The following is a 21,588-nucleotide window of genomic DNA, read 5'->3' on the forward strand; positions in this document are numbered from 1 at the left end:
TATACTTAGATACCACCAACCACTGCTGTTGGGTAGTTTTACTGGAGATGCATCATATTTGATAATCTTTTACGAGATATCATGTACCCCTGTACAATGTAATGTGATCCAATACTATACACTTCTGCCTTAACCATAGATTACAAGAAAATATATTAATACAACTTTTATTTTAAACTTTAGTTTAAAGTTTTAATTACAGTCTGTTGTATTGGATTGAATTAAACAGTACATGTGTGCTTACTACACTGGCAACTTGGTGGAATACCTCACCTTTAAAATTAAAAAAAAGTGTAAAGTGTGAAGTTCACTAAATAAAAACACTTGGCACAATAAAATTGTTCTTACAGTGATTTAGTAAGTGTACTTTATTCTACACCTCTGCTTTATAAAGGTCAAACAGCACATGACAGTGAATTTCAAATCCATCTAAACACTGGAATGTTATCAAAATACAAGTTTTGAACTGCACATGTTCAACTTATTAGTTGTTAGTTGTAAACACTAAGACCAAGAGGGATCAATTGTATGAGACACTCTTGAAGATTTAGAGATAGCATTTCTGCGGTCATCTAAATGGTGAGCTGTGCGGCCTCCTTCACCAAAGGCTTCAAGGCACTGAGGTCTCTCGGGAGAGAGGACAGCCCCACACAATACCACAGATCCCCAGAGCGCTCTGCGGGAGCACTGAAGGACTGGATCTCCACTCCCTCCGAGGCCAGAAGTCCTAAACAAAGAACAATCGACAAGAGAAAATAGGTGTGATTCGAAAGCAAGACAAACACAGCTATTATGTCCTTAGAAGTCACAACTCAGTACCAGCTTTCATCCAAATTGAAAGTCTGAAGTAAAAAAACAACTGTCAGGTAAAAAAAAAATCTTTAAAAAAATGTCTCAAACAGTAGAGACTACAGTTGTAAAGACAGAGCTCTAAATGGAAAGATTAATATAAGGGTTTAACGGAGGACATTATTTAAGGGTGTGAGTCTCTGCATTTTGGCTACACTAATGCAGTTTATTATAGACGTATTGTTCGGGCGTAGTTAAATTCATAACGCAATCATGAAAGCTCAAAGAATGTTGAAGCGTTTGTTTTATATTTCATGCTTTACGTAGCTGAAACTTTCTATGATTACTTGAGATGTCACAAATACATCCAGAGTGTTAATACGGAGACCATAGTTGGAGCCATTAGTTTTGTCCTTATTCTAACAACTTCAGTGTTAAAAGGATTATTTCCCCGGAACATTAAAGGGCAACGCATCATGTTTCTTACCAGCCACTGAGGAGAGGAGCTGAGGACTAGCGGAGGCCTTGAAGAACAGCAGATTTCCAGTGAGAGAGACCGGCTGTCTGAACACACTGTCGCTCAGCCCCAGCAGCACCGGCACGCCACCTTGAACTGAACCACTGGCTTTGAAGCTGCAGCCGTTGGCCCCGATCTCCACCTTACACACTCCACTGGCGGCCCCGTCAGACGCACTGTGGGTCTGGTTTACCTGAATAGTCGGTATGAAAAGATTATTTTTCTAAAAAGACACGCACCTCGTTTTTAATCACGCGGCATTTGCAGGAATGAGATCCATGTTTTACCTTGATCCCAGACTCCTTGGCAAGGCTCAGTACGTTGATGAGGTTCGGGCAACAGCCAGATTCATGGTTCAGCAGTCCAACCAGTACTGATGAAGTCATGTAACCAGTGGAGGACTTCATGCAATCCCCTGGTTTGAAGACAACAGCACATAGAGTCAACTGCCACCACTAGCAAGTGAAACATTATAAAGTAAAAATGTGCATCTTCACACTTCAACTGCTTTTGTATAACAGTGCTTTCCCCAATCACACCACCAGGGGGAGAAAAAAAACCTTTACAACTGTATCTTCCTATTATACTATGGCGAGCCCCCCCACCCCCTCCGCCTCCTTAACTTAGACAAACCGGTTAGACCAGTAGTTTAGACAGCAGTTTTACCTTGAGTAGTGATTTGGACATGTTTGAATAGTTCCTTCGAAGTAGCGCAGGACTGCAGCACAGCTCCGACAGCTTCTCCGAGTTTGATCAGCTGGTGAGAATCCTGGGAGAACGTGCTGGCCAAAACCGGTGCATTTACCTGCAGAAAAACACAAGGAGTAAACATGGAATCAGAGAGCTTTTGCGAACTGAATGAAAGCACAAATTTGGAAAACAAGACGTAATTAAGAATTTTGACACTTTGCAACTTCTTCAATCTCCTCGATCCACCGTCCCCCTTTTCCAGTAGAGATCCATTTAAAATCTAGTTAGTCGCTTTCTAATAATGCTCAAGTTTGGTCGAATAACCAGCTCTTGTAAATAGTGTGGGTCATCGTTAGGTTTTTCCTCATGATGGTGTATTTTGTCTACTTTCAGACTTTGAATTCAGAGATGTGAATCAGGCTCAGTCAACCAAATGTGTATGTACTGTATGTTTTCATCAAAAGTTTATTCTCGCCCTAATAAACAACGTTAATGTGAAGTTAAGATGCCTAAATTGTGCAGTATTTCATGACGGTTTTTGCCATACTTTCCACATAAAGCTCCAGCATGAACTTCTCAGATGTGTGTGTTGAAGTCTGTTAGGTTGAACACCAATAACTACTGTAGTCACTCCGTGACCTAATGGCAACATCAGGCCACTTTGGCAAGTATTGTATAAATGTTGATTGTAAAAGTAAAAGGCTACTTTGAAGATTATATTACTTTGGTAGATGTCAAGTATTTGCACGCATCACAGATTCCAAAATAACAAGTAATAACTTAATTACCTTAACTTATAAGATGTCTGGCAGTTTAGGCGGCTACAAGAACTGAAGAAGCAGTATTTACATTTGTGTAAAGAATTGTTTCTCCATTTATCTCGTTTTTACTTAAAATCGACAATTAAGCAACAGAGAGAATAAATTGAGCTCTTTCAATATCGTACAATCTTTTTTTAAGTAAAATAAGACAAACTAAGTGCATCAAACTGCATGCACTCGTTTTGCTTTGCATGTTAATAGTGGAATGGTAAGACAATGGTAAGCTTCCTGTACGATGCTGCTGACACATAGAAGTCACCTGACCTGCACCAAAAGAAAACAATCAAATCCTTCAAACCTTGTCGTGTTGTCATTGAAGTAAAGTTAAAAAAAGCTTGGACTTTGATCGACAACTCAGCAAGTTAAAACAGTTGCACAATGTTCTCTGTGGCTCGTGATTAAAGATAGCAACTTTTAGACAGAAAGCGTGCGTTATAAACAGGTGAATTGATTTTCTCGCGAGTCTCCCCAACTTTATGGAAGTGCAGTACAAAGTGACTGAAGTTTTCCTGTAATAACTTTTGCAACAACATATCTCAATGAGTGAGAAGTAATTTCTTTGATAAGGTATTAAAAAAAAAAAAACACTGAGTAGAACTTACAGCTCCAACCAGATTCTTGCCTTTCACCATGTCCACAATCTGCAGAGCGATGTCCTCGCCACAGCGAGCCTGAGCCTCCTTCGTACTGGCTCCCAGGTGAGGACAGCTGACGACATTAGGATGCTCGATCAATGAGCGGTTCTTAGGCGGCTCCTGTGGCCGAACATAAAGCACAAAGTAAGATGTAGGCTGCTGAAAGTCTCATCAATAGTAATGAGCGATTTAAGAAATAATTCTATGCTCCAATGATCTTGCCTCGACAAAGACGTCGAGCCCCGCTCCTCCGCACTGTCCGGACTCCAGAGCTCTGAGGAGAGCATCCTCATCGATGATCCCCCCTCGTGCGCAGTTCACGACCTTCACGCCCTTCTTGCATTTAGCAAACGTCTCATCATTGAGCAGACCTTGGACAGAAAAATTGACAGTTGGATAAGAAATCCCACAACTTTTTTTTCGGGACAGTTGATGATGGCTATATGTGAAACTCACCAACAGTAGAGGGCATTAGGGGAGTGTGGACAGTAATGTAGTCACACTGGGGCCACAGCTGCTCCAGAGACATCTGCTCGACCCCCCAGCTGGCAGACACTTCCGTAGGAGTGATTGGATCATAGCCGATTGTCTACACAGAGAGAGAAAAACGAATCTTGCCGTGTTTGTTCAATCTAATTATCAAAGTGTGATTCACCACTGAGAAACGTCTGGACACGTCTAATCTCTTTACTTACCCTCATGCCAAATGATTGCATTCTTGAGGAGACTTCCTTTCCTATCCTTCCAAGTCCAACTATTCCGAGCACTTTGCCATACAGCTCTGCACCCATGAACTGCAAAATTAGAAACAAAAACGATGACCCCCGTCCATGTGTCGCACCCGATTAGTGACGATTGGCTGAACAATGGAGCCGACCACGCAGCAGTGATCGCTTTGTGTGTCAACCGCAAACACGGCCGTTTCAGACAGCACACGGGGGCAAACTGAAAACCTCTGCGTACCTTTTTGCGATCCCAGTTCCCTTGTTTCATCGACATTGCGGCTTGAGGCACATTTCTGGAAACAGAATGAAATTAAATGACACTTGTACAGTACTTCAATGAAAGTTTAAAAAAAAAAAAAAAAAAAACCAGCTGCATGTTGACAATTGCTCATCTCACCTTGAGAGGCTCATCATCAGAGCACATGTCAGCTCGGCGGCGCTGATCGTGTTACCGCTTGGTGTGCTGGAGAAAAGAGAGAAACAGTCTACAGTTAATGGACATTACATTACATTATTTTGGAACTGCGTGATCACATTTGTGCACAGACTGGAAACTTACTTCATGACAATAATACCCTTTTTGGTGGCAGCGTCAACATCCACATTGTCAACGCCAGTTCCAGCTCTCCCAATGATTTTCAGATTAATTCCAGCATTGATGACATCAGCAGTTACCTTCGTTGCAGATCTCACCACAAGGCCATCGTAGTCCTAGCAGGGGGAGGAAATCATTGGGTTGATCTCGTGGTGTTTTAGATCTGTGGTTAACCTACTCATGGCTAGATTACCAACCGCGCAAAGGGGCAAATTACCTTCCCTGGTTGTCAATTACTATGTAGCACTTTGGTCATTTCTACCACTATGGCACAATATAAACAGTTTTTATACTTTTAAATGTTTCAGTTAAAGTATACATAGTTAAATAAATGTGTGTCTACTCATGTTATCACAAGCTAAGGGTGCTTTTTCACCGAATCGGTCTTGCCTCGTTAGTGCTGTTTGTTTGGGCTAATGTGAAAACTGTCGATCCAAAGCTGGTGAGGATGAAACAACCGGACTGAGACCGCCTGAAAAGGAGGCGCTTGGTCCGCTTCCAGTGCTGGACAGTGTGGTGTGAAAGCAAATGGACTAACCCAAAGGCCTGTGTGAGCTCGTGAGCCATTAACAAAGCGATCTTCCGATCCGTGCGAGTGATGTTATGGCCTATATTTATAAAAGATATTTTCGTAATTATGGTAACGCGTCAGCTTGTTCGAGTGTGATGATTTTCCCTTTCTGACTTTTATTATGGTGCAAATGCTTCTTTTTGTCATGTTTCCTGTATTTATGATCAGCTCTTTCAGGTCCAGTTGCAGCCTCGACTAATAATGCTCATACTGATTGACTTTTTTTTGTGTGCACTTACTAAACACTAAGATAAATGAACTCATAAGATGCAGTAATACAAAAAAAAAAAAAACTGTCCAATGAATGAGTTAGATGTGGCTAAGAAGAGAGCTCACTTTTGGCCCCAGAGTCTAACAGAGCTTTTTGTCCAGTCATGATTCCACTCCAATCCATTGAGTTAGTATGCATACATTTCCACTGAAACTCATTTTTCCTAATCCGACAAATATAACATGCACACATGCAAATGTCTGATTCTGCTGCATGCACAGCCTCTGCATTAAGTTGATAATAGCTGCCAATGTGCTGCATGGCGGCACGCAGAGAACAGAAGAGAAGGGATACCCAGTAAAGTCAGGGATGAGTTGCATCAGCTTCCTAGGGGGCGGTGCTAAATGTAAAATCAATTGTCAAATACGTGTCGGGCTCAGTGGAATGGTGCGTACGTAACCCAAAAACGTGCACACGTATTACATTAAACTTTGTATAAAAAAAATCAAATAAACAGACGCTACTTCATTCTATCCCCGAGACAAGCACAGCTGCAAAAAAAAAATGATGCTTGCTTAGTCGACTGAACTTTTTTCTTTGTAATCATGATTTCAAAACGACTGCGTACTAGAAACAAAAACGACACCTCGTGCATGTGAAAGGAGTTACGCAACACCCGAGTGGGAACTTTACCTTAATCTGCGCCATTAATTCATCCTTCTTCATATTCGGTTTTTCCGTAACTCGGATGCCATTTTCCTCCAGAATCGTCTTGCAGCGAGGGTCAACACTCTCACTGATCAAAACGGTCTTGATGGAGATTGGGGCCATTTTGGGGAATTTCTCACCGGGCTGCTGGTCGGTGCGTAACTGGCGGTGTGTCGGTGATGTGTCTGTGAGTTGATGGACACGGGGAGCTGCTTTTCCCTCTGCCGGTTTTAAATGGGTTTTATCGGATTTAAGACGGCCCCTTTCAAAGTAAACCCGCCTCTCGTGCATCTCCTGGTGTGACGTAGCTGGAAAAATAGCCCGGACCCTTTCAGTGTTATATTATTATTTTATATAATAGTGGATTATTATTACTTGTGCATTAACATGCAAACTGCATTAACATGCAAACTGCATGTTAATGTTTTCATTTTACTGACTGTAAATGTAGTTTCCCTCTAGCAATACAGCATATATATAGTATGTATATCTACAAAGCAATATAGTGTGTACTTGAGGAGGAAACCTATATATCTCTGAAGTGCAATGGAATAAAAGTATTAAGAGGCATACAATGTAAATACTTAAGTAAAGTCAAGTACCTTTGACAAATAAAAAGAACCATATCTGTAATTCATTTGGACACTATGCAAATGTTAATGTTATGCTAACATGATACGAGAGATCTACTCACCATAAACTCTGTTGGTTCACATCAAGCTATTGAAATTAAATATATAGGAGGTGGTTTTGTTGAAATAATTTTAATCTTCCAAAGAATAACTTAAAATTGTTCATTGCTTCATTTAAAAGCAGATCAGGCAAGTCCATTGTTTCTCACAGACGCTGTTTATCACCTGACTATTCTTCTATAAACCAGAAGCTTAGTTCACATACTCAGGTAACAGTCATATGAATCTAATTTTGCAATTTTGTTATTTTCAAGTATGTAAACCATGCCAGACAGCAAGCCAGCATACACAATACCAGGACCATCACATTGAAATTAAATCATTGATTTTATTATTTACTCGTGTTCATTATCCTACTGTGACATTTCAAAATGTCTTGACTTGTAGCCTTGGGCTTGTCCATGCTCTATTACAATCGTGTCTATATATATATATATATGTATATATATATTATATATTATACAGAGACCTGGTAAGGAGTCACCTTATCTAATTCCAATTATGTAAATGATGTAATTCTTAACCAAACGTGAGGGACACGCAGCGCCACCTGTCGTCCATCAGCGGAAATGCTTCTGATTGGCTCAAGCGTTGCCTGGATACAATACAACAAATGCGCACCCTGGCACAGCTGTATGTAAGAGTATGTAGAAAGAGTTAAAACGTCGTCAGCTGTTTTAGTTAAAATATATACCGAATAAAAATGGCCTCGGTGGTTCAGTATGGCCGACGAAGAGGCTCCAGTAAGAGAGGTGAGAGCTAACGAGTTGTTAGTAACCTTTACTGACAGTAGCTAAGCTAATGTTAGCTGTCATGGCTAATAGACAAGATGCAATTCTTTAATGGTGACTGTAACGTTAACGTACACAAAGTTGAGAACAATATAAGAGTGGCTGTAAGAGTGAAGTTCCAACATGGAAGAAATAAACATGCATCCCATAATATTCTGGAGAAAAGCATTTACAGTCCTCACTTACCCAAATTACACAAAGTCCCCTTAAATAAACATGTGTTCTAAAAGCAGTGTCTTCTCAAAGTACTTTCCTCTTCTTCTTTTTTGAATGTAGGGTCTTCAGCTGAGGAAGGCAGCAGGATGGTCCAGCCACCAGACCTCCGACAAGTCACTGTCTTAGCCAAGAGTGAGTGGCTGAGGATTCAAGATGAATTGAACCAGGTTCATGAAGACAAGGAGAGGATGAGAGAGTCAGGAAAACAGAGGGAGGCCTTGCATTTGCAATCACAAGAGATGGTGAAACTGTGGCCCAACACCATCGCTGTAAGTTCCCTGTACGGGGGTTTCCTCAGATTTTATTAGTTTTATTAAATTTAGATGTAAAGTTGCGCAATGAAAAGCACAATGTCCTGTTGTAAAGAATCGTGCAAAAGGTTAACACGCTTTATGTTTTACATTTATCAAAGAGTCAAGTGAAAAAAAAAATGGAGGCAAAGAAGATCCGGGAGGAGATTGAGAAAGAGAAAAGGGAAGTGGCTGAAAAAGAAGAGACCGAATATCAGGAGCAGCAGCGGAAAGAGGCCATTAAAAAAGCCCAAAGTCAGCTGTTCTATCAAAGAGACCGTGTCAAAGGATTACATGTCAGTGTCGCTTTAAAATGATCGTCACATGTACATGTTTGGCTATATATATATGTGTGTTGATAATGGATGATTATTGCTGCTTCCACAGGGTGCGTTCTTACTGACAGAGGTGCTGAAGGAAAGGGAGGCTCAGATTGAACTGAAGCAAAGAATCAAACACGCCTCTAAAGACGTCGACAAAGAATTCCTGGATGCGACAAAGACCAGAGACGATGAAGCCTCGAGGCAGGAGCAGGAGAAAGCCCTTCAGAAAAAGCTTGGGAGACAGGCTGTTGTAGAAGAACTGAAAAAACAGTAAGTCTCGCATCTCACCCAACAAGCGGCTCTGAACACGCTACAGATGCACCAGTTTTTCAAATGAGAATCAAGAGACGGCTTGAGGAAAGCCTTTCTTGCTTTACATGTGAGATTATGATTCCTTCTCTCTAGGGTCAAGGAAAGTGAGCTAGTGAGAGAGCGACAGAAGATAGAGAACAAGGAGGACGGAGAGGAAACCCAGCGCCTTCTAGAGCTCCACCGGTGGGAGCAAAGGACGGAGGAGGAAAGACAAGCAAAGCTGAGGAGAGACCTCATGCACGCTCAAAAGGTACAGGGCCTCAACAGTGAGGGTTAACTGCTACAAGTGTACCACTGTACATACTCATACTGTTTACTCTATCATTTACAGGAACATATCACCAATAGGGACCTCATAAAAGCGGCAGATGCACAAAAACAGGAGGCTGAAGAGGAGCAAAGGAAACTTTTTCTCTCTGCAAAGCAAAAAATGATAAAGTTGCGGCAAGACAAAGAAAAAGAACTGTTCAGGTAAGGCCCAGCTAAACACCATCAACCTTCGCCAGTCATCGGTCCGAGCATACAGCGGATCTCTGGTGTATCATCATTGTGTTTTCGTTCCTCAGAGAGGCACAAGCGCACATAGAGAAGATGATGAAGAAGCTGCCCGTCCTACAGGATCAAACCGACAGAGAGGAGCAGGGGATCGCAAAGGTTGCTGCTGAGCAGGAAGCTAATAAGGCCCGGGAGAGGAGGGAGAAGAGGGAGAAGGCGGCTAAGATGTTGGAGTCGATAGCTGAGCACAGAGAACTCATGGTGAGACGGGTCCAGATGCTGCACAACACAATGTTACCGTCGCCGGCTCTAGCCGGAGGGATTTTTTGCCTGAGATTCTATTTGCAGCTCACAAAATGTTCTCACACCTGTTAACACAAGCTGTGTTTCATCAGAGACAAGAAAAGGAGCAGAGGGACAAGTCAACAGAACAGGACGCCCGAGACATACTTCTGGGCAAGAAAGAGGCCGACCGAATATTTTCTGAGAAGCAACAAGTGAAGACTCAGAGGATGAAAGACGACGGAAAAAAACTACAATACTTCCATACCACACAAATGGTAAATGTTGAGACTGTCTCCGCCACAATCATTGGAAAAATGTTTTGGTCCTTGTCTTGACATTTATCATGTCATCCTTCAATTATAGGCTGATATAAGTGCCAGGCGGCAGCAGCTCAGAAGAGACGAACGCGAGTTTGAAGTGAAGAACGCCGAGCTCATCGCTGAAGAGGAAAACCAGTTCCAGCAGTATTCACAGGACATCATCAGAGCGGCGGCGGAGACTCAGCAAAACGTATACCCACTTTGCAAAGCCGCACGAGGAGTCGGGCCTAGCCGCCTCGTTCAGGACGTCTCTGGTTCCACCCAGAACATTAAATGGTTAAATGAGGCCAAAGCTATTCAGAAGTCAAAGAAGAGGCTTGGGTTTACATGGTCAGAGGTCACTCCAGGCTCAGAGGTTTAATAAAGTCCTTAAGATGTTCTGACAGAGGCTGCGTCTGAAATCACTCATACTCTGTTTAAAACAGACAATCAATGGTGTGTTGTATGAGGGAATAATAAATTGGGACTATCAGTGGGATTAATGAATAGTCATTGTATTGCAGCTGCATGGTTTTCATATTTGGAAAATAAGAAGCATTGCATTGTGGGATTATAATCGCATCCATGGGGCATCCGGGTGGCTCTGCGTTAAAGGGAAGGTCCACGAACCCCAATATATCCGGTTCCTTTACAGCTCGTCGTTCTCACTAGTAACGGCACGAAACTGCCCCAAATGTACTTTAAAAAACTACTTTTCTTGTCCCTTTGTTGAGAATTGTGGGAGCAATATATCGTGCATTATGTTCACACTTGGGAGTACACTATATAGTAGATATGGAGTGACTTTGGACATGTTTTATGAGTGTTCATTAGGTACATGATGTAATATCTTCTCTAAGTGTTCTAGTCAGATTGCTCTACACTCCATACATGCTGCAGAGAGAGCTACAGTGAGATTAATGACACAGATGCAGTCGTTTGAAAAGAATCGCACAACAAAAAAATGTGTATCAACCACCCAGAGCAGAGAAGATGACTGGTCTGGGCTAAAAATATGGACTATTAAAACGGTTGATTAAAATCAAAGTTGAACCTTTTAATTCATCCTACACAGCAGTAGAGTTCTACATTTTTTTCCATAAAAAAACAAAAACAAACCAGAGGTATTTCAAACCGGTTTACAAATAGGATTACAGTACAAGGTCATGGACGTCCAAAAAGAAAGTAGTGGATGTACACATTCCAAACAATGAGAGGGGTAAGCATGCAAGAAATTAAAAGTGTTTTCGTCCAGATTGATTGATGTAAAAAAAAATAACTTCACAATTCGACATTTGCCCAACTTAGAGAGTCTTTATCCCTAAAAACCTGCATTAAATAATATTGAAACAAATCCTTCCTCAGACTGGCAACAGTGTAATGGATTCAATGGGGGACACATCCACAATCCATTTCAGTGTCCACAGCTCGCATGATGCTACAGTCTGCCATTGTAAGTTTGAGTGGTATTCACATAGTTAAGAGTTTAAAAAAAAAACAACTTTTGAACAATCATGTTAGTGGGATTTTACACACTGAATGAGGAATGTGAATGTGTCCCACTCTAGATGGAAAGCTGATGCTGCATACTAGATATGTAGTTGGGATAAAATCTATTCTATTAGGACGTCGCCACAGGCTCAGTCGCTGTCGGAGCTGGAGCTGCTTTTATTCCTCTTGCTGCTGTTCCGGTCTCTGCCCTTTGTACTATCTGGTCTGGGTTTGGCCGGGCTTCTTCGGTCTTTGGATCTGGAGGTACTGTTTGCTTCTCTGCGCTTGGAATCTGGACTCTTCTGACCCTTCCTTTTCTCGTCTCTGTCGCTGTCGGAGCTGCTGCTTCGTCGTCTCCTCTGGTTGGCAGACTCCCTGTCCCTCCTACGAGAGGACCGATCTTTGCTGCGGTCTCTCTTACTACTCTTGCTTCTGGAGCGCCTGCCTCTGTGGGAGTCTCTCGACTTATTCCTGTCTGGACTTCTTGTTCTACGTTCCTTATCCCTGGATGTCCCCCGCTTCTTATTCTCCCTTTCATCGCTGCGTCGTCTTTCCTGACTCCTGCTGCGTTCTCTGCCCCTCTCTCGCTCTTTTTCCCGTTTTTCTTCTTTGTCTTTGGACCCTGCCGCTCCGCTCCTATCCCTGTTCCTGCTAGTTGATCTGTGGCCATCTTTTACAGTTGGTTTTTCCTTACTTTGTGACTTTGTCCTCGTTCTCTCACCATTTCTTCCTTTGGTGTCCTCTTTCTGCTTTTTGTCAGACTCGTGACCCTTATTTCTATCTTTACTGTGATCAGACTCTGACTCCTTTTCTTTCTTGTTATCATTTTTGTCCTTGCTCTTTGAGCGACCTTTTCTCTCATCACTTTTGTGCTTGTGACTCTTCTCCCTGCTTTTCGACCTCCTACTCTTTTCTCTGCTCTTGCTGCGGCTTTGAGATTTATCTCTTTTCTTAGCCTTGTGTTTGCTCTGCTTCTCATCCTTCTCAACAGCATCATCCTCTTTGCTTTTGGATCTATGCGACCGGGTTTTCTTGTCTTTTTTACCCTCAGCTGTGCGTTCGTGCTTTGTGCCCGAGGTTCGCCTCTCTCTTCTTGGAGCTTTAGCGGCCTCGTCCTTGGCCTCACTCATGTCCCCTCTGTTAAAGAAGTGCAGCGTAAATGTCACACAACAGAACATCAGGCAACACTATGGAACTACACGACAATATGTGTACTTTTACAAAAACTTGAATGAGTCAAAGTGAGGTTATCTTACTTGTCACCCTTAATCCAGCGCTCTCCGGTGACGGGCCTCATCCTCTGACGCTGCAGCTCCTGACGCCAGTGTGGGGGGGTTTCACTGCGCCGAAAACCATCTCTGGACCTTGAACGAGAGGGAGTCCGATAGCGCTGGTTGGGGAAAAAAAAAAACGACGAATCACTTTCTAAACAGACTGTTACTTACACGGGTCAAGACAGGAATCTTACAAATCTGCAATTTTTGGCTATATAAATTGTGTTAGTGCATTATAAAAGCAATGAGACATATTCCAATCTCAGTCATAATATAAATTGTGACAAAGTAGATGTTAGTTGCTCTCTTCACATTGAAGTGCACCTACCCTCGGACCCCTGCCTTTTATCTTCCTCCCGGATCGTGTCATCACCAGTCTTCTATGATACGATGACTGAGAATTATACGTTGAGCCAGCACTAGAGAGAGGGAGGGACAGAAGCATGACATTCAGTCCACCAATGAGCAGCAGGTTAACATTAGCATCCAAATGTTCTGAACAGTGTGTTCAGCCATTTTGCACACAAAAACTATATGAAAACTAAAAATCGTACTTTGGTGACATACACACAATATTAAAGAATTCTATAGAAAGCTACTGATGCTCTGTTCTGCAGTTATCTAATGCCATTTGATGTTATCTTCCACAAAGGATGATAATCAGCTGCGGTGCGCTCCACGGCTAACCACGAGCGTCAGTACAGTCCCGCCCTCTACTTGAGGAGGAGACGAGCTCCGGGATGTGGTGGTGAGACAGCACCGATGAATTATTGAGATGGAATATATATTTTACAATGGAAAGGTGCACATGGAGAAGCTTCGCTGTGGTTGTGTCTAGAGGGCAACTGTAGCAACATAAACAAATGTCACGGTGATGACGCCGCCAGCGTACTCGGGTACGGAACAACAACTATAATTTGAAAGCTGAGCGATGGGGGGGGGGGGGGGTGTCATTCGCATCATACCTCATATTAAAAGGCTCTTACCTCTCTCTGGGCCTATCCTCTTTACGCGGCTGAGCCCTTTCAGCCTCCTCCTTTGGCTTCTGGGCCGCCTGGGGACTCCTCCTCATGAGGAAGCGATTCTCTGGGATGGGTGGAATGTCTTCAGGACGCACAGTAGATGTGACCAACTCTTCTTGTTCCTTCTCTTCAGCACTTTCAGCCTCTGACCTGTGAAAGCATTGCATCTCAGAATAAAGACACTAGTGTACTGCACACTGCAGAAAGTCAAAATGTGAGAAATACATTAGGTACCTTTTCTTTTCCTTCTTCTTCTTCTGTTTCTTCTTTAGCTTTTTCGCCTTCTTTTTCCTCTTCTTAGATTCCTTCTCCGATTCCTCAGAATCAGAGGAGGACTGTGATGAGCTCTCAGAGTCGCTGGAGCTACTGCTGGAACTGGAAGAGGCTCGCTCTTTCTTTTTTTCATCTTTCTTTGCTGCAAACATTCAAGAATCTGTTAGGAGCGCTGCTTCATGAAGTCTAAAATGTATTTTGGAAGTGCTGAAAAGGCTTCACACGAACAAACCTTTAGATTTCGGGATGAGCTCTCCACAGTTCAATACTTTCACGTCAGCATACGGTCTGCTATTGGGATCCGTTTTCTGGTTCTCCATGGTTTGAACAACCTCTTGGCCAGAAATCACATGACCAAAAACCACATGGACACTGAGGAAACACAGCGATGTTGAGACTCAGCTATGTTGATCCAAGTGAAACATAGTGTGTATCGTGCACGATGCAATCAAGCAGAGTTTTAGACCAATTAAGCAACACTTACCCATCCAGATGTGGTGAAGGTTTTGTTGTTCTGAAGTGGTGCAGCAGGCCAACGCAAGAAAAGAGGTCATGAATATGTTGAAGGCCGAGGACAGAATGAACTAATAATGCATCAATAATATATAGGAATAGTGCTTACATGAAAAACTGTGATCCATTTGTATCTTTGCCCCTATTGGCCATAGACAGCAGGTAGTTCTTGTTGTGTTTAACAGAGAAGCTTTCATCTGGGGGAAAAGGAGAAGATTGTACTGCCATCTTGAAGCCAACGTCGGTTTGGATAACAACTGACAGCTCTGATAGTGGCCTCTTTACCTTCAAAAAAGCCTCCATAGATGGATTCTCCTCCTTTTCCATTACCTATGTCAGAGAAGGAATACAAGTTATAAAAAGTGTGCCGATTGGTGGTTATTCAAATAGATTCAGTTAGGTTGATGCGTTCTTTAGGTGCTGACGTGACGCCATAGGTGTGTAGCAGGTAAAACACTTACGGCCCTGTGATGCTATTAACAGAGAGACTTGCAGTCATTGCACCGTTCACACCTTTATTAACTCACCTTCGCTGAAGTCTCCTCCTTGAATCATGAAGTCTTTTACAACTCGATGGAACAGACATCCTTTGTAGTGCAGCGGCTTCATTGTTCCTTTGCCAACGCCTTTTTCACCTGAATGAAACCACAGTCAGTTATCAACATTACACCGTGCAAGAAAGTAAAATGTTTTCGGGCATTTTCTTGTGGATACATTTCAGTATTTACCTGTGCAAAGGCATCTGAAGTTTTCACATGTTTTGGGACAGATGTCTGAAAACAATTCAACCACAACTCTGCCGACTGTGAGGAAAGAGCATCGTTAATTAGATAGATACTTTATTAGTTTTCTTCATCATGGTGAGAAGTGTTCATTGGGTACATCTAGCTAAAACCAATGCAGTCTGAAACCCTTTATATCAATGATGGTAGACTATATATTAGAAAAACATTTATGTACAACTCAACAGTAGCACAAACTATATCACCATAAAATGAGCCATACGATTAAATAAACACCTCTTTAAAACATGCCCCCCCCCCCCCCCCCAACTGGGTAAACTGACAACATAGTGAATGTAACAGGATATATTGTATTTGTATAAATGGAGGTCTTTCTTACCGAGCACGTTACTGATGCCAACGTCAAAAAAGCACCGAGCACGCTGAACCTTGATCCCCATGATCACGTCTACTGATCAAACACCTGAAGGTGAGAAACAGAGAAGTGACACTTTAGCTTAGCATTACCCACAATCCTGCTCACCTATAGGGTCTGAGAAGCTGACCTCTTTCCATGCTAATGAAAACCCTTTCCATGCAAACAAATCATTAAGGTGTAAATTATTCCTACAAGATATAAAATATAAACGTCGTCGACACTGCTACGACGACAGATGGCTTATAAACACAGCTAAGCTAACGTTGGCTAATGTTAGCAGTACACACACACACACACACGGTCACCATAACGGTAGGCCTGGTGTTAGCGTTAGCACGTTCAACTAGCCTCAGCCAGACGACATGCAGAGAGATTCTTCTACTTGACGTATATCGTGCAATTCAGACATATTATCTACAAACACATATCACCAAGACGAGGCAAATGCGACATATCATCACCTGGAAACAGAACGGTATCACTCCATACGGCGAGCTGCTCTCACAAACGACGAAAATTAACTTTCATTCAGTGTTGGGTTCACTGTTTTCTAAAGATGGCGCGACACGGACGTCAATGTATTTCAAGAGTCGTGCGCCAGTGAACGCAGCCGGGCACGTAACTATGAAGAAGGGGTTATTTTCTTGCCCTAAGCATAACCTGTCAGGTACAACTTTTTCACAGACTGCTGGTCATCCAGTCCGTGTGCGTTTGGATAGTTTACTTTATCGTTTAATCGAAAATACAGAAAGACCACGTCGAAATTATGGTATTTCTGTATTTTCGTTTACTCTCAAAACGTACACGGACTCCACATGGCAACTGGTTGCCTGCTGCCTGAAAGATAAAACCCAGGGTATTTTTAAACCTATTACCGCAACGTCACTAGCTGCGGAAGTGAAACATTGGACTGTAGCACCCATGCTGACCCGATGCTGACTTTGAATGAGTGATTTTATTGTGATATTGCATTTGTGTTAAATATACACTGTTTTATTCTCTATCATCTAAAGAAATATATCTTAGAATCCAGCGACGACGGGTAATCAGCGTATTTTTGTGATATTTTCTCCATGCACGTGAATAGCAAGCAAAGTGAACGTAGCTACTGGTAGCTCACCTCACCGTTACTCAACGTTGTTGGAAAGTTACACAAGTATCTGGATGCGGCTGTCTGCGAGATGAAACCCTCTGAGCCCGAGGTCAGCATGTCACACTGAGCTCACCTAACTGTCATCCAAGTGTTGTGCATACGATGTAATTTACAACATAATTTAAGACATTGTGATATTTCGTAATGGGTTTCTTTTGTGTGTGTGTTTTTGTCTTCAGGTCCCCGAAGGAGCCCCTAATTTAACCTGCCTCCACTCTGTAGTGTTGTGGGTGTGATCTCAGCTGGCTGAGGTTACCTGTTGTTTTCTGACATTGAGCTGCACAGTGCGCGCTGTGTTGGTGCAATGAAGACCCCAGTGCATACTTACATTTGAGCCGATGTCTGCGGTGATGTTTCGGGTCCGCTTTGTGAATTCCTTCCTTCGGAGGCTCCTTAATGGGGGACCAGTGAACCGAGACCAGGTTCTGGAGCAGCTGCGGGTTTGCTCGGCTGAGGACCAGGTGTTTGATGTGGTGGGCAAGAACAAAGCCAAGCTCACGGTGGACCATGTCGGCAAGGCTGTTGGGATGCTGTGGCAGTTTCAGAAAGAGAAGCCGCAGATGCTCAGGACCGTGGAGCTCATCAAGAGCCACCCGCAGTTCTTGACTCTCCGGGTTTTGGCGGAGAACAAAATTGCTCTGATGGACGATTTAATGTTGGTCGATATGCTTTACAGTTTCCTCAGGTACATTAAGATATAGACACAACCACGTTCAAGTGTTATGTTTTGATGTCATAATATAGTGATTATAACATGCTGTATTATTGTCCATCTTTTAGGTTGAATGTGGATCAACATGACTCCCTTGTTCAGCAGTTGGTTTCAGAAGCATGGCTCAGAATAGACGGGTATGATTGCATTACATTGTTTTTGAGCTGATGGCAACTATCAGTTTCATTATTTAATGATATTGTAAGTCGTTTTTCAATTAATCAAGTAATTGCAAAGTCTATAAAATTCCCCAAAATAATGGAAAATTGGGAAAAAACTTTCTTGTTCCAACCAACAATCCTTATCCCAGATATAAAATATCCAATGATATAAAATAGAGAAAATCAGCAGATCTCCACATCAGAGAAGCTGAAATCAGCATTTCTTTCTTTATTAGTTACAAAAGAGATCACAATTATTGGATTAATTGTCTGATTGTTTCAGTACTGAGATGTTACACAAACGTGGATTTTTGCAGATTTCCACTGGCGTCGCTATCCAAGTTCTCCATCTGTTTGAGTGATCAGCACCTTCAACACAGTCCTCTAATGGGCCACATCACCAGTATTGTGGATCAGAGGTTGTCTTCCATTGATGATGCCAGGTTGGTCAGGAGACAGAAAGGATCAAATAACACACATTTAATCAAACTCAAGTACCTCATATTGTGTATTGACACTCTGGTTGTCTTTCCCAGGATCCTAACGACGCTGATGATCAGCGTGTCGTCCCTGGTGTCTCCCCGGCTTCGGGACGCCCTCATTAGCAGGGCAGACCATCTCCTAGAAACCATGGATCCCTCAAATTATAACAACCCGCGGAGAGTGGTGCAATTCCTGCGCAACATCAAGCACAGTTACCGGCCTCTGCTGGAGAAGTGCAACGGGATCATCCTGAGCAACCTTCCCAGACTGGACGCAGAAAATATCAGCATCATCATGGGGCTGTATCAGTCCCTGCAGTTCAACAACTGTGACTTCAGGCTGGCCGTCAGACAACGACTAATAGAGCTGATTGATTCAAGCACCGATCCCTTCTCCTTCACCAAACTTTTTGTCGCTCTGGCGCCGATGGTCAGTCAGGAGATCAAAGATGGGTTCGTATCATTATCACTGGCGTGATCCATACGTGGAAATCTTTACCCTTGACAGCAGTTCTTGAGTTTCTCATGTCTCTTATGTGGTTTCATCCTTTCTCAGGCTGGAAAACACTGCCCTCTTGTTGGCGGACGAGCTCAGTGCACATCAGGCTCTGGCAGTAGCCGAAGCTCTAGAAGAGACTCAGAGCAGGAATCTTAGCTTATTGAACAAGTGAGTTCTTATCTCTGCCACATAACAACTTCATAGCGTAAGTAGCTGAGCCAATATATCTGCCAATATCAACTTATTGCAGAGATATATCAGTATTGCCATATATTTCAGCTAAAAAGTAATTAGAAATTGCAGTTCAGGAATGACAAAATCATAGTGCTGTGTATGTTATGTGTTTATGTGAAAAGACAACTCACCACCGATGTATAGAAATAATTTAAACGTATGTATCACTAAATTACTTTCCAGAATTACATCAGTGATCCAAAGGAATCTTCACGTCTACAAGCCGGTGGAGGCGGCCAGAATCACGCAAGCCCTTTTTCTGATGCAATACCAGAACCCCGAACTCTTCACTAAACTACGAAAAATGTTGGTCAAGTAAGTGTTTATTTAAGCTAAGGAGGACATTCCCTGCTTCACTCTCTGGTTGAATAAAATGTCGAACGATTACACTTTTATCTTGCAGCTTTTTGCAGCGCAGCGTCTACCCGTACGAAGTGACCATGCTGACCCGTGTTCTGTCCATGCTGCCCAGCCCGCGGCTTGACGAGGGCGTGATCGCACGGGTGGATTCGGTGGTGACCCAGTGCAACCTCAACGACCTCAACACCATTTCTCATGCCGTTGCCAAGTGGGTGCGTAACGATCCCTCCTACCGCCACAACACTCCCAGCAAGTACGTCCGTCTGCTGCAGACCCTGAACCGCTGCGGGCACGAGAGGCTGCAAACGGCCGACCGGCTGGACTTGGTGCTGGAGGAGCTCAAGTACATCTCGGGCGAGTGGTTTGAGGAAATGCTGCTGGAAGAGACGATGGTCACGCTGAAGAGGATGAGGGACCAAATAAACTGGACCAATGTGCCTGAGTTGTCCCTCTTCTTAACCCGAATAAATCACCTCTGCCCTCCCCTGATGGACCGCATCGCCAGCGTGGCTATTAAAGACATTAACAAGGTGCCCTAAGAGACATCGTGATACGTTAAGTCTGCAGTAAATACATATATATATATATATATATATATATATATATAATACATATGAACTGTACTTTTTCTGTGTCATTTTTCAGATTCACCACTCTGCAGTATATGCCACCCTGCTACCGTTCTCTGTAATGAATTATGATCCAGTACAAGCAGACGAGTTGTATGATGTTTGCATTCAGCGCTTCATTCCTCATATCAGTAAGTCTTATCAGTTTACATGTTTGTTTACTTTTTATTAATTTATTTCAAGCGTACACTAACACCGGTCTTTGTGTTTGTAGGCTCCTTTGACCCACATCTGCTAGTTCTCCTGGCGTACGCTTTGTCTGTAGCCGACTGTTTCCCAGAGGAACTCGCCAGAGAGATCTTCAGCATAGACTTTCTGGGAAAGCTGGATGCCCAATTAGAAAGTATGTGTTTGAAGCATAATTGTTTTTATATGCATCAGTACCAAAAATATTCACCGTAAGATGTAAGCACTTCACACCTCAACAGAACCAATGTAGCTGTTGTCCTCTGCTCTTACAGCTCTACCCGATGCCCTCAACATGCGGACCAGACTGCGCCTCATGGAGCTCAATCGCGCCGTGTGTCTCGAGTGTCCTGAGGTCCAGGTGCCGTGGTTTCATGAGCGCTACTGCCAGCAGTTGCAAAAGAAAGGTAAAAAGAAACAACAAGAAATTAGTTATTATTATTTAGGGGTGGGTGTTCAAAATTCGAACAAATCTGTACTGTCAACATTTGTTTTTTTACAGGGAATGGCTCTGTCAGTCCTGTGCAACAGCAGATCCACAAAATGCTGGGGGAAGTTCTCGGAGGCATTGACTGTGTCCGAGTAGCCGTCGTCACTCCATATTTTTACACTGTTGGTGAGTAATATTGGGAAATCTCTGTATTAAACATTGCTTTTATATTTAATCACCTTTTCTATTCTATTCTGAAAAAGTCTTTGCGCCTGATGGAAAGAGAAGCTCATATGAAGGGTAGCCCCTGTACTTGCAATGCATCAAGTCACTTTATACGCACGATATATAACTGCTTAATACAAGCCTGAAGGTAACAGGGACAATTCTCTCCTTTCAGTGAAAATCTCCACGTACTCACCCCCTAAAGAGAAAATATATACAGACGTGTCACGTGACCATGTTTGCCGTTTCAGACTTTGAATGCACACTGGACAAACAGCTGCAGCCGCTGCCCTACAGCGAGCCCAGCACGCTGCAGATCTCAGACAGAGGACAGGTTCACTGGGGGAAAAGCTCAGTGGACAACATCAGGGATGTGCTGCCACCTGGAGCTCAGCGGTACGGACACAGTAAACCTACATTGTGAATAATAAAGATGAATAAGTAGACCACTCGGAAATGAAATGTGTTTGACGTCCTGTTTTTACTCATCACTCAGAGTGGCTGTGGACTTTCTTGATTCAAAGTCCTTCTGCAAGAACTCTCCACACATGAAAGGTGAAGCCCTGATGAGAAAACGACACCTTGAAATCCTGGGATACCGCGTGGTTCAGGTGAGAAGACGTCATTTAACTTTGCATGTGCTGTTGTACATCTCTTACACTGAATCATATTAAATGTCAGTGACACTTTTACAGATCCCTCACTTTGAATGGAACTCTATGGAGCTTTCGACACCAGATGCCTGGAAGGAATATCTAAAGAAGAACATATTTAGGGAGCCTTCTTCTTGAAGGCCTTATTTATTGAACAATGGAAGT

At 42.9% G+C, this 21,588-nt stretch overlaps 4 protein-coding genes across 4 annotated transcripts; 2 read left to right on the forward strand and 2 right to left on the reverse strand.

Moving 5' to 3' along the window:
* Positions 1 to 241: 241 nt before the first annotated feature.
* phgdh (phosphoglycerate dehydrogenase) lies at positions 242 to 6,476 on the reverse strand. The gene is made up of 12 exons (XM_079170350.1): positions 6,248 to 6,476; positions 4,737 to 4,888; positions 4,575 to 4,640; positions 4,416 to 4,470; positions 4,148 to 4,246; positions 3,909 to 4,041; positions 3,675 to 3,823; positions 3,420 to 3,572; positions 1,973 to 2,111; positions 1,594 to 1,721; positions 1,277 to 1,499; positions 242 to 727 (listed from the first exon to the last, which is right to left on the reverse strand). Exons 1-12 carry the CDS (start codon positions 6,383 to 6,385, stop codon positions 573 to 575), a joined length of 1,590 nt encoding a protein of 529 aa, XP_079026476.1. The 5' UTR covers positions 6,386 to 6,476; the 3' UTR covers positions 242 to 572.
* A 1,181-nt stretch (positions 6,477 to 7,657) lies between these two features.
* On the forward strand, positions 7,658 to 10,347 carry cfap210 (cilia and flagella associated protein 210; the record flags this gene model as incomplete). The annotated part of the gene is made up of 9 exons (XM_079170259.1): positions 7,658 to 7,706; positions 8,031 to 8,230; positions 8,374 to 8,547; positions 8,639 to 8,844; positions 8,980 to 9,136; positions 9,218 to 9,357; positions 9,453 to 9,642; positions 9,777 to 9,941; positions 10,030 to 10,347. The coding sequence occupies 9 exons, from the start codon at positions 7,658 to 7,660 to the stop codon at positions 10,345 to 10,347; spliced, it is 1,599 nt and encodes a 532-aa protein (XP_079026385.1).
* Positions 10,348 to 11,001: 654 nt separating this feature from the next.
* Positions 11,002 to 16,266, reverse strand: ppig (peptidylprolyl isomerase G (cyclophilin G)). The gene is made up of 13 exons (XM_079170770.1): positions 16,161 to 16,266; positions 15,661 to 15,744; positions 15,267 to 15,341; positions 15,066 to 15,173; positions 14,824 to 14,868; positions 14,648 to 14,735; positions 14,510 to 14,539; positions 14,258 to 14,397; positions 13,987 to 14,167; positions 13,717 to 13,902; positions 13,059 to 13,149; positions 12,713 to 12,846; positions 11,002 to 12,593 (listed from the first exon to the last, which is right to left on the reverse strand). Exons 2-13 carry the CDS (start codon positions 15,719 to 15,721, stop codon positions 11,606 to 11,608), a joined length of 2,127 nt encoding a protein of 708 aa, XP_079026896.1. The 5' UTR covers positions 15,722 to 15,744; positions 16,161 to 16,266; the 3' UTR covers positions 11,002 to 11,605.
* A 427-nt stretch (positions 16,267 to 16,693) lies between these two features.
* Positions 16,694 to 21,568, forward strand: fastkd1 (FAST kinase domains 1). Its single transcript, XM_079170840.1, has 15 exons — positions 16,694 to 16,901; positions 17,032 to 17,537; positions 17,633 to 17,701; positions 18,043 to 18,168; positions 18,262 to 18,660; positions 18,764 to 18,874; positions 19,124 to 19,255; positions 19,344 to 19,830; positions 19,946 to 20,060; positions 20,144 to 20,272; positions 20,391 to 20,522; positions 20,618 to 20,731; positions 21,022 to 21,166; positions 21,267 to 21,381; positions 21,466 to 21,568. Exons 2-15 carry the CDS (start codon positions 17,191 to 17,193, stop codon positions 21,559 to 21,561), a joined length of 2,517 nt encoding a protein of 838 aa, XP_079026966.1. The 5' UTR covers positions 16,694 to 16,901; positions 17,032 to 17,190; the 3' UTR covers positions 21,562 to 21,568.
* Positions 21,569 to 21,588: the final 20 nt, after the last annotated feature.

This window comes from Pholis gunnellus, assembly GCF_910591455.1.
Source record: "Pholis gunnellus genome assembly, chromosome: 12".
Taxonomy (NCBI): domain Eukaryota; kingdom Metazoa; phylum Chordata; class Actinopteri; order Perciformes; family Pholidae; genus Pholis; species Pholis gunnellus.

What these genes read in the sequence shown, in the direction of transcription:
- phgdh (XM_079170350.1), bottom strand. Translation starts at nt 6,385, where the DNA reads ATGGCCCCAATCTCCATCAAGACCGTTTTGATCAGTGAGAGTGTTGAC. An exon ending in AAGGGTATTATTGTCATGAA is followed by an intron (nt 4,641 to 4,736) that starts GTAAGTTTCCAG and finishes TCTTTTCTCCAG; the next exon opens with CACACCAAGCGGTAACACGA. An exon ending in TGCAATCATTTGGCATGAGG is followed by an intron (nt 4,042 to 4,147) that starts GTAAGTAAAGAG and finishes CTCTCTGTGTAG; the next exon opens with ACAATCGGCTATGATCCAAT.
- ppig (XM_079170770.1), bottom strand. Translation starts at nt 15,721, where the DNA reads ATGGGGATCAAGGTTCAGCGTGCTCGGTGCTTTTTTGACGTTGGCATC. An exon ending in CTTCAGATGCCTTTGCACAG is followed by an intron (nt 15,174 to 15,266) that starts GTAAATACTGAA and finishes GGTTTCATTCAG; the next exon opens with GTGAAAAAGGCGTTGGCAAA. An exon ending in AATGGATCACAGTTTTTCAT is followed by an intron (nt 14,540 to 14,647) that starts GTAAGCACTATT and finishes GCACCACTTCAG; the next exon opens with AACAACAAAACCTTCACCAC.
- fastkd1 (XM_079170840.1), top strand. Translation starts at nt 17,191, where the DNA reads ATGTCTGCGGTGATGTTTCGGGTCCGCTTTGTGAATTCCTTCCTTCGG. An exon ending in CTATTAAAGACATTAACAAG is followed by an intron (nt 19,831 to 19,945) that starts GTGCCCTAAGAG and finishes GTCATTTTTCAG; the next exon opens with ATTCACCACTCTGCAGTATA. An exon ending in CCAGCAGTTGCAAAAGAAAG is followed by an intron (nt 20,523 to 20,617) that starts GTAAAAAGAAAC and finishes GTTTTTTTACAG; the next exon opens with GGAATGGCTCTGTCAGTCCT.